The sequence below is a fragment of the Gorilla gorilla genome, chromosome 4 (assembly GCF_029281585.2).
Source record: "Gorilla gorilla gorilla isolate KB3781 chromosome 4, NHGRI_mGorGor1-v2.1_pri, whole genome shotgun sequence".
NCBI classification, from domain to species: Eukaryota; Metazoa; Chordata; class Mammalia; order Primates; family Hominidae; genus Gorilla; species Gorilla gorilla.
This window is the reverse complement of record NC_073228.2, coordinates 62,754,141-62,770,344: the sequence shown is the minus strand read 5'-3', so window position 1 is coordinate 62,770,344 and position 16,204 is coordinate 62,754,141. Positions and strand designations below refer to the sequence as shown.

Genomic DNA, 16,204 nt, shown 5'->3' with positions numbered 1-16,204 from the left:
AGCAGTGACTTCCCCCAGAGCATTTGCATTGTGTGGCAATAAAATGCAGTTGCACAAACATTGGGCAAACTCACTTAAAGAGGGAGCAGGCTTAGGACTAAAGGTGTTCTCTATTCTAGGCAACTTTTCAACCTGTCTTCCTCTAAAGTGGAGGCAGATTTTCCTCCACCTTCTATTCTCCTTTGAACCCCTTCCCCTTCCAGCACCTCCCATCTCTGGAGTTTGTCTAGAGTGATGCATATCACTGCTATTCATCTGCTTATTTAAAAAGCACTGGTCCCGGCCTAGAGTACTTACAGAGCTGTTTCACTGTTAGGGTCTTTATCCTTCATGCAGAGCTAAAAGCAAACATGGCAGTAAATTAGCCTGCTTTTTAAGGCCCATGGAGAAATATTTTGAATGCATTAAGATGGCTCGAGGACAGGTGTGTGGAAATACAGCCACCTCTGCACTGGCTCAGGCGTCATTTTTGGGGCCACACTAGTAGTTTTTATTAAACGCAAAGATGTAACTCTTAGTTAAGATGCTTCCAGTGTCTTAGATACTTGAGTATTTACTTTTTTATAGAAAAAAAAAATGCGGCCGAGTGCAGTGGCTCAAACCTGTAATCCCAGAACTTTGGGAGGCCAAGGCAGATGGATCATTTGAGGTCAGGAGTTCAAGACCAGCCTGGCCAACATGGTGAAACCCCGTCTCTACTAAAAATACAAAAAAACAGCCAGGCATGGTGCCACATGCCTGTAGTCCCAGTTACTCTGGAGGCTGAGGCAGGAGAATGGTGTGAACCTGGGAGGTGGAGCTTGCAGTGAGCTGAGATCGCGCCGCTGCACTCCAGCCAGGGTGACAGAGCAAGACTCCATCTCAAAAAAAAAAAAAAAAAAAAATGCTTTGTGGCTGGGCGTGGTGGCTCATGCCTGTAATGCTAGTGCTTTGGGAGGCTGAGGCAGGCAGATCACTTGAGCTCAGGAGTTCGAGACCAGCCTGGGCAACATGGCAAAACCCTGTCTACAAAAAATACAAAAATTAGCCGGGCATGGGGGTGCATGCCTGTGGTGGTCCCAGCTACTAGGGAGGCTGAGGTGGGAGGATCACTTGAGCCCAGGAGGTTGAGGCTACAGTGAGCTGTGATCAAGGCACTGCACTCCAGCCTGGGAGAGAGAGTAAAACTCTATCTCAAAAAAATAAAAAAAGAAAGAAAGAAAGAAAGAAAAGAAACAACAACAACTAAAATATGCTTGGGATTGGAATAGGGGGTGGAGGGAATTTCTTCTTGAGAGACATGGCTGCCCTGTTGCTATGTGTTCCAAGGAGAATGCCCCTTGCTGAATGATGAACTCAGCCTAGGGCTTTCTGCCTTTTTTGCTCTCCTTTGGCACTGAATTAGCTGGCAGAGTCAAATGCATGGCATTAACCTAAGCATGCACGTATTCTGAATCATACCAACCAACAAGGATAACCACTTTATAATTCAAACACCAGTCCACTACAGCCAGGGCATGTGGCTATAGTCCAGAGGTGAGCAGCCAGTGCCATCTTTTCCATGCAGATCTCTGAATCTAGAGCGGATGTTCCTCCCTATATTTATTTATTATACCACAGGTATCATAGCAACAATAAAGGGCAATTTAAAAGGAGGAAAATCAGCCCCCAATTGCCTACCCCTGGCAACACAGCTATTTTCAATTCAGGCTTTGCCCATGTGCACTTCTCTTCTTTGTAAATCTGTACTCATAATGTACATATAATTTTTATTCCCTTGAGCAACTGTATTTTAGATCTCATGGTATAAAGACCAGATTTGACTTTGCGAAGAAGGGTTCCTAACTGAAGTCACTTATATTTCTAGCTTTCTGCCTTTATTCAGATGATGGCTTTTTACTTAAATAGCTCAGAATACTTAGATACCTTCATTATTTTCTTTCTTCTAGCAATCAGTCCAAAGCACAATGTCAGAAAGATCACAACACATGCAGCAATAATGGGCTCTATTGGTACACCCACAGTTTTATCTGTAGGAAATGCAAACACAGGGAATAAGAATGAACATTTATATACTTCCAATACGTCCCAGCAATGGTGCCTTGAACTTTATGTGTGTCATCCCCTTAATTAAACCTTCTCAACAATCTCAGAAGGTAGGTATGATTGTCCTCATTTCACAGGTGAGGAACCAGGAGGTTTGAGGGGTTAGAGTGCTTGTCCAAAGTCATAGAACTAGGCCGGGTGCAGTGGCTCATGCCTGGAATCCCAGCACTTTGGAAGGCCGAGGCGGGCAGATCACTTGAGGTCAGGAGTTCAAGACCAGCCTGGCCCACATGGTGAAACCCCATCTGTACAAAAAAAAAATATATATATATAGCTGGGCATGGTGGCAAGTGCCTGTAGTCCCAGCTACTTGGGAGACTGAGGCAGGAGAATTGCTTGGTCCCGGGAGACAGGTTGCAGTGAGCCAGGGTCGCGCTACTGCACTCCAGTCTGGGTGACAGAGCAAGACTCTCTCTGTCTCCAAAAAAAAAAAAAAAAAAAAAAAAAAGTCACAGAACTGGTAAATGGTAGAGGCAGGTTTTGAATCAATTCCTTTGTGGAATAATAATTTATTGTAATATGAGTAACTCCCCTAAAACAAGTAGACCATTTTGTGCTTCCTTCACCCACAGTTTTTGCCACACACAGAGCAGAAGTAGATTGAAGTCAATGATTTTTCCTGGATTTTGAAAAGCCCAAAATATATTGGGAAGTATCCTGGGGTGGGTGAGGGAAGAGAGGGAGGAAGGCTTTGAGAGCAAGAAGAGAAAGGGTGGAGAGCTTTCTGGACTAAGAAGGAGAGAGAGGTCTGTGGGCCTCAAAAGCAGTGGGGAGCCTTGTACCTGTACTGCAATGGTGCCCCAAGCAGGTGACAAGACATTATAGAAGGTAGGTGGCTGCATAGTGTCTCTAGGGAAGTAGGACTCTAAGCATGAGCCTTCCCAACCTTGGCAGTTTTCTGCATCTCTCTAAATGCCATGCAAAGAGAGAGAGCCTACTTCTAACTTGGACTAGGAAGAGATCAGCAGCAACCATGACAGCTTGGAAGTGAAAGCCTACCCCTTTATTTTCTAAACACCAGGTCAACTGAGAGCTATTTTTTTTTTTTTTTTGAGACGGAGTTTTGCTCCTGTTGCCCAGGCTGGAGTACGGTGGTGCAATCTCGGCTCACTGCAACCTCTGCCTCCCAGGTTCAAGTAATTCTCCTGCCTCAGCCTCCTGAGTAGCTGCAATTACAGGCACGTGCTACCATACCCAGATAATTTTTGTATTTTTAGTAGAGACGGGGTTTCACTGTGTTAGCCAGGATGGTCTCAATCTCCTGACCTTGTGATCCGCCTTCCTTGGCCTCCCTAAGTGCTTGGATTACAGGTATGAGCCACCGCACCTGGCCAAGAGCTACTTTATTTATCAGTCACTATAGGCATAGTGCCTGTGTTTGCAAGCTTTCTAAGAGCCTTTGAAAATGTGACCTAAAGTCACTTCTTCCCCTCTTCCCTGGTTTTTGCCCTTCACTTGCTAACTCATGACCCTGTTTCCTTTCTAATACTTAATCTGTAGTATCTGTTTGTTTAATCTCCAGACCCAGAAAAAAATGATTGGCCACAAGATATGAAAAGAAAGTAGCAAAATTAATCAAAATTAATCAATGTTTAAGCATCTGCAAAATGCAACCTGGCATCAACTCTAACCGAACTGTTAAATAATAATGTTTAAACCTCAAGAACCAAATGAGTAACTTATTTATAACAAAATTCAAAATCTATACAAGTTATAAAAATTCTTTCAAAAATTTTATAGCAGAAAGCACATACAATGTGCTTTGCTTTAATATCTTTGACATGATATGGAATGAAACTCTCAAAAGCAAAAGTGAAAGCCAGGCAGGGTGGCATATCCGTAGTCCCAGACACTTGGGAGGCTGAGGCAGGAGGATTGCTTAAGCCCAGGAGTTCAGGGCTACAGCACCCTATGATTGCACCTATCAATAGCCACTGCTCTCTACCCTAGGCAACATAGTGAGACCCTTGTTTTTTTTTTAGACAGAATCTCGCTCTGCCACCCAGGCTGGAGTGCAGTGGCTTGATCTCGGCTCACTGCAACCTCTGTCTCCTGGGTTCAAGCGATTCTCCTGTCTCAGCCTCCCAAGTAGCTGGTACTACAGGTGTACACCACCATGCCCAGATAATTTTTGTATTTTAGGTAGAGACAGTGTTTCACCATGTTGGCCAGTCTGGCCTCGAACTCCTGACATTAAGTGATCTGCCTGCCTTGGCCTCCTAAAGTGCTGGGATTATAGGTGTGAGCCACCATGCCTGGCCAACCCTTTTTTTTTTTTTTTTTAGAGATGGAGCCTGGGTATGTTGCCCAGGCTGGTCTTGAACTCCTGACCACAAGCAATTCTCCTACCTGGGCCTCTCAAAGTGTTGCAATTACAGGCATCAGCCACTGCACCTGGCAGGACCCCGTTTCTTAAAAAAGTAATAAAGTAAAAGTGCTTCAGGTCAACAAAGGTTTTAAAGTGACCTTGTCTAAGCCCCTGGATTCTGATGCCATCCAACAAGGGGAAGGAGCTTCAGTCATGGCTTAAGTAACATTTTAGGCATTTAAAGGAAATTGAGCATGTGCTATTTATCGCACAATTGAGTTTATGGATTGAGGTGCAGTCAACAAATATTTACTGAGTGACTAATGTGTGTTATGCACTGTGTTCAGCACTGCAAAAAATAGGACAGGTGTAGAAGGCTCCTCTGCCTTCATGGAGCTCATGTTCTAGTGAGGGAGACGGAGATTAAACAAACAGATACTACAGATTAAGTATTAGAAAGGAAACAGGGTCATGAGTTAGCAAGTGAAGGGCAAAAACCAGGGAAGAGGGGAAGAAGTGACTTTAGGTAAATTTAATTTCAAAGCCCAATCCCTATATACCTTAAGATTATGAAATAGGGTTTATCTCCCCTGTCCCCATAACTGTATAACACACTAACCAATTATTATTATAATTATTTTTGGAGACAGGGTCTCACTCTGTCACTCAGACTGGAGTGCAGTGGCATGATCATGGCTCACTGCAGCCTCGACCTCTAGGGCTTAAGAGATCCTCCTACTTCAGCCTCCTGAGTAGTCAAGACTACCAGTGCGTGCCACCACACCCAGTTAATTTTTCGATATGTTGTAGAGACAGGGTTCCAATATGTTGCCCAGGCTGTTTTGGAACTCCTGGGCTCAAGCAACCCTCCCGCTCGGTCTCCCAAAGTCCTGGGATTACAAGCATGAACCATCCCACCCAGCCTGTAACTACCTTTTTATCATTTCCTGCTCTGGATAATTTTGGGAAATAAATGGATTAAATTTTTGCCCTCTCTTAGCTGTTTCTAAAAATTATTCTCATGAAGGTATGGGTCATATCACCCCTATGGAGAAACTTTGCTCAGGGAGCCTTTTTCTAGTAAGCCCTGGTTCTGTACTAGCCAGCTCTGGGACGCACCAAAGGCCCGTCAACCTTACTGGGGAGCCCCTCTATTTGCAAGATGTCAAAACAAAGGGGAAGTAAAGGTGGGACAATAAGAAAAAGAAATCAGAATTCAGTCACAGGTTGGAATACTTTTACCAAGCCAGATAAAATGAAGCCACATGTGACAGCTCTTACTCTATTTTTTATTTTTATTTATTTATATTTTGAGACAGAGTTTCACTCTTGTTGCCCAGGCTGGAGTGCAGTGGTGCGATCTCGGCTCACTGCAACCTCTGCCTTCTGGTTTCAAGCAATTCTCCTGCCTCAGCCTCCCAGGTAGCTGGGATTACAGGTGGCTACCATCATGCCCGGCTAATTTTTTTTGTATTTTTAGTAGAGACGGGTTTCACCATGTTGGTCAGGCTGGTCTCAAACCGCTGACCTCCTGATCCACCCGCCTCGGCCTCCCAAAATGCTGGGATTACAGGCGTGAGCCGCTGCACCTGGCCGACAGCTCTTATTCTATACACAAACTGAAGTAAACTACCTTACCCATTGGCTTGCTTTGGATTCCAAATTTCTGTTGAAAGTGACTTTGGTCGGGGCATGGTGGCTCATGCCTGTAACCCCAGCACTTTGGGAAACTGAGGTGGCGGATTGCTTGAGCCCAGGAATTCAAGACCAGCCTGATCCACATGGCAAGACCTCATCTCTACAAAAACAATTTTTTTTGATTAGCGGGTTCTGATGGCACGCACCTGTCCCAGCTATTCAGGAGGCTGAAGTGGAAAGATCGCTTGAACCTGGGGGATGAGGCTGCAGTGAACTATGATTACGCTACTGCACTCCAGCCTGGGTGGCAGAGCGAGACCCTGTCTCCAAAAAAAGAAAGAAAAAAGAGACTTTGGCAAGGGTAATTACATAACTGCCCCTCTCCCCTTGTCCTGTTTTATGGTCTCATTTGTAACCAGACCTGATATTTCCCTCCTGTATTCATCATGGTTAAATAATCCCAACACATGGGCTAAATCTTGTGCTCAAGAAAAGATCTGTGATGTCATTTGTAGCTTTGCATGGCCTCATTTAGGTACTTCCTCACTGAGCCGTGAAGCCAGGAGAGGGCTCATGAAAATCTTGGCATTTAGCCCAAGCCCCAGCAGCAGAGCATTTATGCCACCAGCCGTGGGAAGTAGCTAAGCAAGAAGAAATAAGAAAAACAAGTTGGTTTGGAAGAGCCCCACCCAAAACAAGTTTCTGCCCACCTGAAAGCCAATTTGCTAAGCTAGCATCCTGATTGCCACATAAGCTATATATTTTTTTAATGTGACACAGAACAATTATGATTTCTTCTTAACCAGGAGGGATATAATTCCCTGGCCTCCAAGTGTGGTGTTCATAGTCAGGATGGCAGGGCATGAGGCCCACCCTTCCATGCTTTTGTGGTCTTGGGGGAGGTAAATAACCACAAAGCTTTTTCACTGCTTCTATCTCATGGGTACTCAGGATATTTGTGGGTTTGGTTTTTAAAACAAGTAGCCCCTGAGCAATTGTTAGTGCTCTGCAGGACGAATTACTGATCATTCCAGGAATCACAGTGACGGGCATTCAACCACCAGTAACTCCTCTTCCCCACTAGCCACTCTTTTCATATCCCATAACTCTTCCCCTCAAGGGGAAGGAAATAAGATGTCCTATGGTTACATCACCACAACACTTCTGGCAGGGGTTCAGCTGGCTTCCTGGTGACTGACAAGACTGGCAATAAGTGAGTACAGGGAGGCAAATGACAAAGTGAGTAATGTTCTAACAAGATATGGGAGTCTCAGCTTGTTGGGCTGCTCCTGGTGTGCTAGCATGAGAGCAGACCATGTGTGAATGAGCATTTTTGGCATCTGCTACCCCAGGTATTTTGCCTTTCTCTTTTTGTATGAGCAAGAAATATGAGGAGGGAAAACCCCACAGAGCATCATTTGTTCTGTCATTGTAGAGGTGATAACCCTGGGTAGATGAAGCATGAATCCAAGAGAAAGGGCTTTTTTTCCCCTTATTTTTTCCTACTCTCTCTGCAGATTACCCTACAGGTTAGAATTTGAGTTAGGAGTGATTGTAGAGATCCATTTTCTTATCTAGTCCTAATTTCTCTTCTCTGTGTGTTTTTTACTTCTCTTCTGTTAGTTATGAAGCTGTGAACTCAAAAGTCCAGTTGCTACACACCTTGTTGCCCAGGAGAATTCATGGAAATACTCTTCCCTAAAAGCCAAGCAGGATTGTTTCCTATATTTGGTTCTAAGAAAGGATTCTTGCTCAAAAAACAGTGTCCTGTATGGAATGGGCATGATTTCCCTGAAAGGATGGACTAGGATTCTTAGTGGAAAAATCCTTGGATGGGGATGATTCTCCAAAGAAAATCCTGGCCCTAATCATAACTGTTATTATCATTTATTGTCACCAAAAATATTCACTGAGCATCTGGTGTGAGTTTTGCACTGTGCTGGGTATTACTTAAAAAGAACATTACCTTTAACAATCAGGTGAAAGTCCAAGCTCTCCGTTTTCAGAGATGACTTTGCAATACAACTGTAGGTTCCGTTGTCAGACTTCTCGACTTTGATGATTGACAGCTGAAAAGACTCACTTGTCTGTTGGATTTGGTGATGGCTTTTCTCTAAATCGAGGAGACTACTGTTTTTGTACCACATCATTTGAGCCTGGGGGTTGGCTTTCACACTGCAAACCAACTTCACATTACTGCCTTCCTCAACTGTTTGGAAGTCGTTTCCACTTAGGAGAGGAGGAACTGCAAGACTCAAGCATTTAGATTTAATTAGCAGATAAGCAATAGTTCACTGTCAGAGTTCAAAGTCTTCCTTCAAACTATCTCATGTGGTCATTTATTCATTTGACAAAAATTTATTAAATACGTACGGTGTGACAAGCACTGGGGTAACAAGGGCAAATAACACTTCTAGTTCCAAATCTCATAGAACTTTTAGTGTGATGAAGAAGACAAACCATGAAACAATATATGATTATGAGCGTGATATATATAGTAATGATCTATGACAAGCAGACAATTTGTAACACTACCCAAGAGTATAAGCCTTGAGTCTTTCTTCTCTGAGAATTAATAAACCAACCTGTGCTAGTGTTGCACCAAACAGTACAAAATTAAGAAGGCATACATTGCAATTAGATCTAATTCCATCTACACCGTTTACTGTGACTTTGAGACAGTTAACTAACTGCTAATGCCTCTGTTTCTCGTGTAAAAAAAAATGGGATAATCATACATCTCCTGAGATGCTGTAAAGATTAAATAAAATAATCCCTGTAAAGAATTTGCCACAGTGCTAGCCGCTATTATTATTACGATGGTGGTGGTTTTGAGGGTTACTCTCACCGCCTGTTTTTGCATTTTATCGAACCATTGCCTTGATAACATATTCACCAATGCATCTTTGCGTTTTCTCAGTGGTGCTCTAGAAATAATGTCCTCCTCCCAGAAGGTGTTCTAAGCATGAGAACTCTGGCATCTGTGGAAGGCAAGTGAGTCCCTCTCATCCCTGTGTGTGAGCAACTCCTTTTTTCCTCTACAATAAGGGCAGTTGTAGACCCATAGACAGTCAAACACGTCTATCACTGTGCATATTCTGGCAGAAGTGCAGAATAGTAATGAAATGGTTGGAGAGTAGGAACTAGGAAAAAGATAGAGACGGAGAAGGAGGAAAAAGGAGCTTGTATAATCTGCACACTGAATAATTAGACCCTGAGTAGGCTGTGTTATTAATAACTCTCTCAGAAGAATGACATTTTGTTGCTCTTTGGAATGAGCTCGAATTCTGTATCATATCCAACAAGGATGTTATATGGTATTCAGATAGGAAGGAAGCTGCTGGAATAGAGAACATAATTGCCAAATGGAACAATTCCATTTGTGGACAGATTCTGTTAGTGATTTCTTTCTATTTAACTATTTGAAATTAATTTAAGCATATCAGTATATGTGAATATCCCCTCTGTAAAAATTAGTACATTTTAGATAAAGCTAAGATCCAAGCTGGTCACTTCCTGATCCCCAGAGATACCCACTGTTATGAGTTTGGTGTAAATCCTTCCCTATCTTTCTTTTTTCTTAAATAGCTTTCTATACATATAGTGTACCCATAGGAAATATATCGTATTATTTTAGGGACATGGGAAGGATTTACATAAAATACTTCCTTTCTCTCAGTAACTTGCATGTTTTTGAGATATGTTTATATTGAACCACAGAGATCTAGCTTATTGCTTTTAGAATGCTATAGTATAATGTATGCCTTTAATCATTTGTGTTTTGATGGGCTTTAGGTTGTTTTCATTTTAAAATGTTAAACAATGCTACAATAAACATCCTTGTACATATCTCTTTATGCTCCTGTGCATGTATTTCTCCAAGGTTAACATCTAGAAGGAGAAATGCTGTGTCATAAGATACGCACACTTTAAATTTTGATAAGTATTTTGAAAGAGCTGTTCTCAATTTAAACTTTCAGCAACGATGTATGAGAGGACCTGTTTCTCCACATTCTCCCCCAAACTGTGTATTATCAAGCTTCCATTTAGTTCTTGATTCTGCTATTTATAACAATAATGGTCCTGCCTTTGTAGGGTACATAATATCCTTGTCACGTTTTATGAGCTCATTTTGATTTATTGGTTAATGACTTTGTGTCAGTACTGTCATTATGGATTACTGAGCAATTAACTATACACACACACACACACACACACACACTTAGCAACAATGATATTTAGGAGATTGTTATAAACAGAATTTAAACAGTGGATTGAGGCTAGAAAACTGAAAACAATTTCTTTAAGTCATCAAATCACATTGTTGGCATTTCTGCCATGTCTCCCTTAAGAGGGTTCCATCAGCCTGGGCAACATAGCAAAACCCCGTCTCTACAAAAAATACAAAAATCAGCTTGGCCTGGTGGTGCTCGCCTGTAGTCCCAGCTACTTGGAAGGCTGAGGCAGGCAGATCACTTGAGCCTGGGAGGCAGAGGTTACAGTGAGCTGAGATTGTGCCACTGCACTCCAGTGTAGGTGACAGAGTGAGACCTTGTCTCAAAAAAAAAAAAAAAGTTTCATGGAATAAGCACTTAAGCACTAGGTTAGAAGCTTGGGAATTAGTGTTTTATTCTCAGCTGCACCTATGATTTGAGCCCCTAGTCCGGGCCTTAGTTTCCTTAGCTGTCTTTTTATTTTATTTTATTTTATTTTTTTTGAGACAGGGTCTCACTCTGTTGCCCAGGTTGAAATGCAGTGGCGCAATCACAGCTCGCTGAAGCCTCAAACTTCTGGGCTCAGAAGATCCTGTAGCCTCAGCCTCCCGAGCAGCTGGGGCTACAGATGTGTGCCACCATGCCCAGCTAATTAAAAACACACCTTTTTTTTTTTTTTTTTTGGTAGAAATAGTGTCTCACTATGTTATGTTTGTAGAGATAGGGTCTTTCTACCAAATCATACTGCATCATTATACCTCACCCATTGCCATACCATCCACACCATTCTCATGCAGAACCAGCTTTTCACCCAACAACCCATGTGATCATCTACATTGTATCACTTGACAGTCCCCTAAGCCTATACAGTTCCACCAATGGGTTACCAATACCTGGAACCCAGTCATTGAAAAGCTTCACCTTTTTTGATTTTAAGGTGATGTTTAAAGATTCCCTAATGAAAATCTTTTTTTTTTTTTGAGATGGGTCTCACATTGTTGCCCAGGCTGGAGTGCAGTGGTGGCATCTCAGCTCATTGCAACCTCTGCTTCTTGAGTTCAAGCAATTCTCCTGCCTCAGCCTCCTGAGTAGCTGAGATTACAGGTGCCTGCCACCGCACCTGGCCAATTTTTGTAGTTTTAGTAGAGGCCAGGTTTCACCATGTTGGTCAGGCTGGTCTCGAACTCCTGATCTTAAGTGATCCATTTGCCTCTGCCTCCCAAAGTATTGGGATTACACACATGAGCCACTGTGCCAGGCCATGAAAATCTGTCTAAGCAGAACACAAAAGCTAGGCACTACAAAGGAAAAGACTTGAAGCTTTAAATATATAAACATTTAAAATTTCAATAGGGCAAAAAAGAACAATAAAAATTTTCAAAAATCAAATAGGAGAAATATTTACAATTCAAAATGACAAAGGACTAATTTCCTTAATCTACAAAGCCCTTGTACAGATTAATGAGAAAAAAGCATAAAACCCAACGGAAAAAAATGAGTTAAGGATACAAGCAGGCATTTCATGGAAACAAACAAAAAAAAGACCATTATGTTTACACAAAGGTGAACACCCTCATTCTTAATTTAAAAAATGAAAACAGGCTGGGTGCAGTGGCTCACACCTGTAATCCCAGCAGTTTGAGAGGCTGAGGTAGGCGGTTCACTCGAGGTTAGGAGCTTGAGACCAGCCTGGCCAACATGGTGAACCCCCCGTCTCTACTAAAAATACAAAAACTAAAAATTAGCTGGGCGTGGTAGTGGGCGCCTGTAGTCCCAGCTACCCAGGAGGCTGAGGCAGGAGAATCGCTTAAACCCGGGAGGTGGAGGTTGCAGTGAGCCGAGATTGCGCCACTGAACTGCACACCAGCCTGGGCAACAGAGCGAGACTCTGTCTCAAAAAAAAAAAAAAAAAAAAAAGAAAAAGAAAAAAGAAAAGAAAAAAGAAAAGAAAAGGAAAAGAAAATTTCAAAGGAGGCTGGCAAATTCTCAGAGTTTGGCGATACTCAGTGCTCATGAGGGTGAGGGGAAATAGGTACTCTCATACTTTGTGGTAGGAACATAAATTGGGCAATTTGGCAATACCAAGACCTAGACTTCAACTACCACTTCATGTGTTACAGACATTACAGACCCACTAGCTGTTTCTTTTCCCCTCACTCACAAGTAACATTCAGCACCACCGAAATGGACACGGACTGATCCCTCCCCAGCCTGCAGGTAAAGCTGATTCCGTTGTCATTTTCACTGATGGAAGAGACACAGACAGAGCTGGAATTGATTTTGTTTCCAGATTTCAAATCCACTCTCCCCTCCTCTCGGTACCAGAGCAGTTCTTCCTCTCTGGTGTGGTTTTGAACAGCACATATCAGAGATGCTTGGGAGCCAGGTGTAGTATCCAGGATATAGTTCTCAGTTTTACCATTCACAGTTAAAACAGAACCTGGGAGTATAGGGAGAAACTATTTAGATATACAGAGTAAACAACCTTAATGCTCACGAACAGGGGATTGGTTAAATAAGTTATGTTACATCAGTAGAACAAAATAAACTCTCAACGATTAAAAATAGTCATATTGATCTATATGATTTTTTAATGAAAAATATTCATAATGTATTGTTAACTGAAAAAGAAAAAGATTAAAATGTGGTCACCAAATTTTGGTGCACATTGGAATCACCAGGGGATCTTTTAAAAAGTACTGATGTAGCTGGGTGCTGTGCCTATAATCCCAGGGCTTTGGGAGGTAGAGGCGGGAGGATCGCTTGAGCTCAGGAGTTCAAGATCAGCCTGGGTAACATAGTGAGACTCCGTCTCTACAAAAAACAAAAAAATTAAAAAAAAAACATTAGCCAGGCATGGTGGTGTGCACCCATACTTTTAGCTACTTGGGAGGATAAGGTGGGAGACTCACTTGAGCCCAGGAGGTGGAGGTTGCAGTGAGCCAAGATCGCACCATTGAACTCCAGTCTGGGTGATAGAGCAAGACCTTGCCTCCAAAAAAAAGTACTGATGCCTGATTCTCATCCCCAGACATATGATTAGTTGACATGAGTGCAATCTGGGCATTGTGTTGTTTAAAGCACCCCACCCCCCGCCCCCGGGTGATTCTAATATGCAGTGAAGTTTGAGAAGCCTCAGGTTAGAAATCAATACATACAGAATGATCATACACATATGTGTGTATTTGTGTATACATGGAAGTCTTTTTTCATGGAAAAAAGACAGGAAAAAACCCATATATATTGAATACACACACACGCATGCATATATGTATATACATATACACATACCATATTTAATTTGTTTACTTGAAGGGATTGAAAGTGGGAAAACAAGGGAATGAAATGGAAAAATATTTAAGGTATAAACTTTAGGCAAAAAGGCAGAATATAAGTTAAAGCTCTAATAATTACTACAAATGTATCAAAATTGCACATGCAGATGAGTAAGAACTGATTTGAAAACATTTTCTGCTTAAATGGTAGGATTATGGACAAATTCGGTCTTGCATCTATAATGTTTTAATATTGTTTTGGCAGTGAAGAAAAATAAAAAGATGTTTAAGTAGTTGAGGTTTGTGTGGTAGACCAGTCTTCGTGGGTTGGGTGATCAGGATACATACCAGGTTTTTTCTTTTTGTTTTTTTTTTCAGCTCTGACTTTTAGAAACCTATTCATTGCATAGTAATACACCTGAATTTCGGTTTTTATTTTTCTGATTCAGAAGCAAGTAACAAAAGCTAAAAAAGAACTTTATCTGTCATAAACCTGTACCCCAGATAACATTTGTTAATATGTTCTGTAAACACATTAACCTTCCTTTTAAAACACTTAAGCTGGCCGGGCACGGTGGCTCATGCCTGTAATCCCACACTTCGGGAGGCCGAGGCGGATGGATCACCTGAGGTCAAAAGTTTGAGACCAGCCTGGCCAACATAGTGAAACCCTGTCTCTACTAAAAATACAAAAAAATTAGCCAGTCATGGTGGCGGGCTCCTGTAATCCCAGCTACTCGGGAGGCTGAGGCAGGAGAATCACTTGAACCTGGGAGATGAAGGTTGCAGTGAGCCAAGATCACGCCACTGCACTCCAGCCTGGGCAACAAAGTGAGACTCCTTCTCAAAAAAACAAAAAACTTAAGCTACTTGTAAAGATAATGGTATTGTTGTCTAGTATTTTATAAAAATATGGAATATTGAGTGGTTGTCATCTCTGGATGAAAGTATTTGGGGGGATTTGTACTTTTCTTTTTTTTTTATAGATTGCCTAATTTATTTTACAATGACTATGCATTACTTTTAAAATCAGAAAAGAGTGGTAGGAGAGCAAATGCTGGAAAGATTTTCATGTGAAATGGTATGTTCAGATAAACAGATGATTATTTGGGGTAACATTAGTAATAAAATGCATTAAAATGTAGGAGGATTCTGGTGGTGGCTCTGGAGAGAATAGAATACTTCACCTTGTCTTGTAATAATAAAACCCTAAAAACAATATTTTTCCATTTGATTTTTTTTTTTTTTTTTTGAGACGGAGTCTCGCCCTGTCGCCCAGGCTGGAGTACAGTGGCGTAATCTCGGCTCACTCACTGCAAGCTCCACCTCCTGGGTTCACGCCATTCTCCTGCCTCAGCCTCCCGAGTAGCTGGAACTACAGGCGCCTGCCAGCACACCAGGATAATTTTTTGTATTTTTAGTAGAGATGGGGTTTCACCGTGTTAGCCAGGATGGTCTCGATCTCCTAACCTCGTGATCCACCTGCCTCAGCCTCCCAAAGTGTTGGGATTACAGGCGTAAGCCACCCGCCCGGCCTCCATTTGATTTTTTATTGTTAGTTGACTCCTGTACTGTGAGCCATGCTAACTGTGTAGTCATTCCAATTTGGAATTTAAGGCTATATCCAATGCCCATTGATCATTTTTCTTAATTGGAAATTTTTCTTTATCTAAAAAGAGGCCAAAAAGAACTTTAACTTACTTGTCATCTCACGTGGCAGAAATAAAATTACTAAGAGAAGAAATCTTCCCATTTGCATTATGACACTGCTCTTCCATGCCATCTTTAATGAGTTAAACTCAGATCTACTAAGGGAAAAATAGTGCAGTTGGTTTTGTACTTTGGTCTGCAATGAGTTTGTGAACCTTCCTTCTGTCTATTATGCATTTAAAGTGAAGTCCCAGATGAATCATCCCAGCTATAACGGTACTACTTCTAGCTTTTAATTAAACAACCCTGTCTGACTAAGTTCAAAGTACATTTAGTAGTAAGAAATTTTTTTAAAAGCAACATAAAGAAAACCACAAGGAAATAGGCTATGACAGATAGAGCAGCGTCAGGGTGCCCTGGGGAAGATGAAACCAGTCTTCCCTAGAGAAACTGATAGAATTTCATTTTAGCAGAATGAAACTTGTCTCATTCTCAGACAGTCCCTACTGAACAAAGTAATTCTTGTTCTGAAAGTTTTTCTTGGGTCATTTTTGTAAAGATGTTCTCTGATAATAGAGAGTTTTTGAGACTACTCCAAATCCCATAGATTCAAATGGTGTGTACGTAGAAAAGCCTCAACTGAAACATGGCCTCTAGTTTAAACCATGTTAATCTTGTCTTTCTCCCACTATTCTCTCTCTCTCTTCCCCTTGACCCAATGGACTAAAAATAATAAATAATAAAGGTGTCCTTTCTCCCTTCTTGCTTTTGCTTCAACTCTCCCTCTCCCTAAGATATTCTCCATTTCCATCTGGGAAAAAAACATATATTCATTACTTCCTTTCAAGAGTACTACTATAAATATAGCGAACCACATACGGAAAACTTTCTGTGCAACAGGGACTGTGCTAAACACTTTACATACATCATTTCAGTCACAATTAAGCCTCCTAACAACCCTCTTGAGGTCGTTTCTATAGATTTAAAGAGATTATGTAATTTGCCTGAGATCCCACAGACAGTAAATGTCAAGG

At 41.7% G+C, this 16,204-nt stretch overlaps 1 protein-coding gene across 1 annotated transcript; it reads right to left on the bottom strand.

Annotated features, from left to right (window-relative positions):
* Positions 1-293: 293 nt before the first annotated feature.
* Positions 294-15,303, bottom strand: TMIGD1 (transmembrane and immunoglobulin domain containing 1). Its single transcript, XM_055388632.2, has 5 exons — positions 15,222-15,303; positions 12,407-12,685; positions 7,998-8,276; positions 1,906-2,009; positions 294-338 (listed from the first exon to the last, which is right to left on the bottom strand). The coding sequence occupies exons 1-5, from the start codon at positions 15,301-15,303 to the stop codon at positions 294-296; spliced, it is 789 nt and encodes a 262-aa protein (XP_055244607.2).
* Between the last annotated feature and the right edge of the window lie 901 nt (positions 15,304-16,204).

Excerpts from the sequence above, each read along its gene's own strand:
- TMIGD1 (XM_055388632.2), bottom strand. The coding sequence starts at position 15,303 with ATGGCATGGAAGAGCAGTGTCATAATGCAAATGGGAAGATTTCTTCTC. Across the intron at positions 8,277-12,406 it reads GGTGGTGCTGAATGTTACTT|TTCCTCCTCTCCTAAGTGGA; the intron begins GTGAGTGAGGGG and ends TGAGTCTTGCAG. Across the intron at positions 339-1,905 it reads GAAGAAAGAAAATAATGAAG|CTCTGCATGAAGGATAAAGA; the intron begins GTATCTAAGTAT and ends GTTTGCTTTTAG.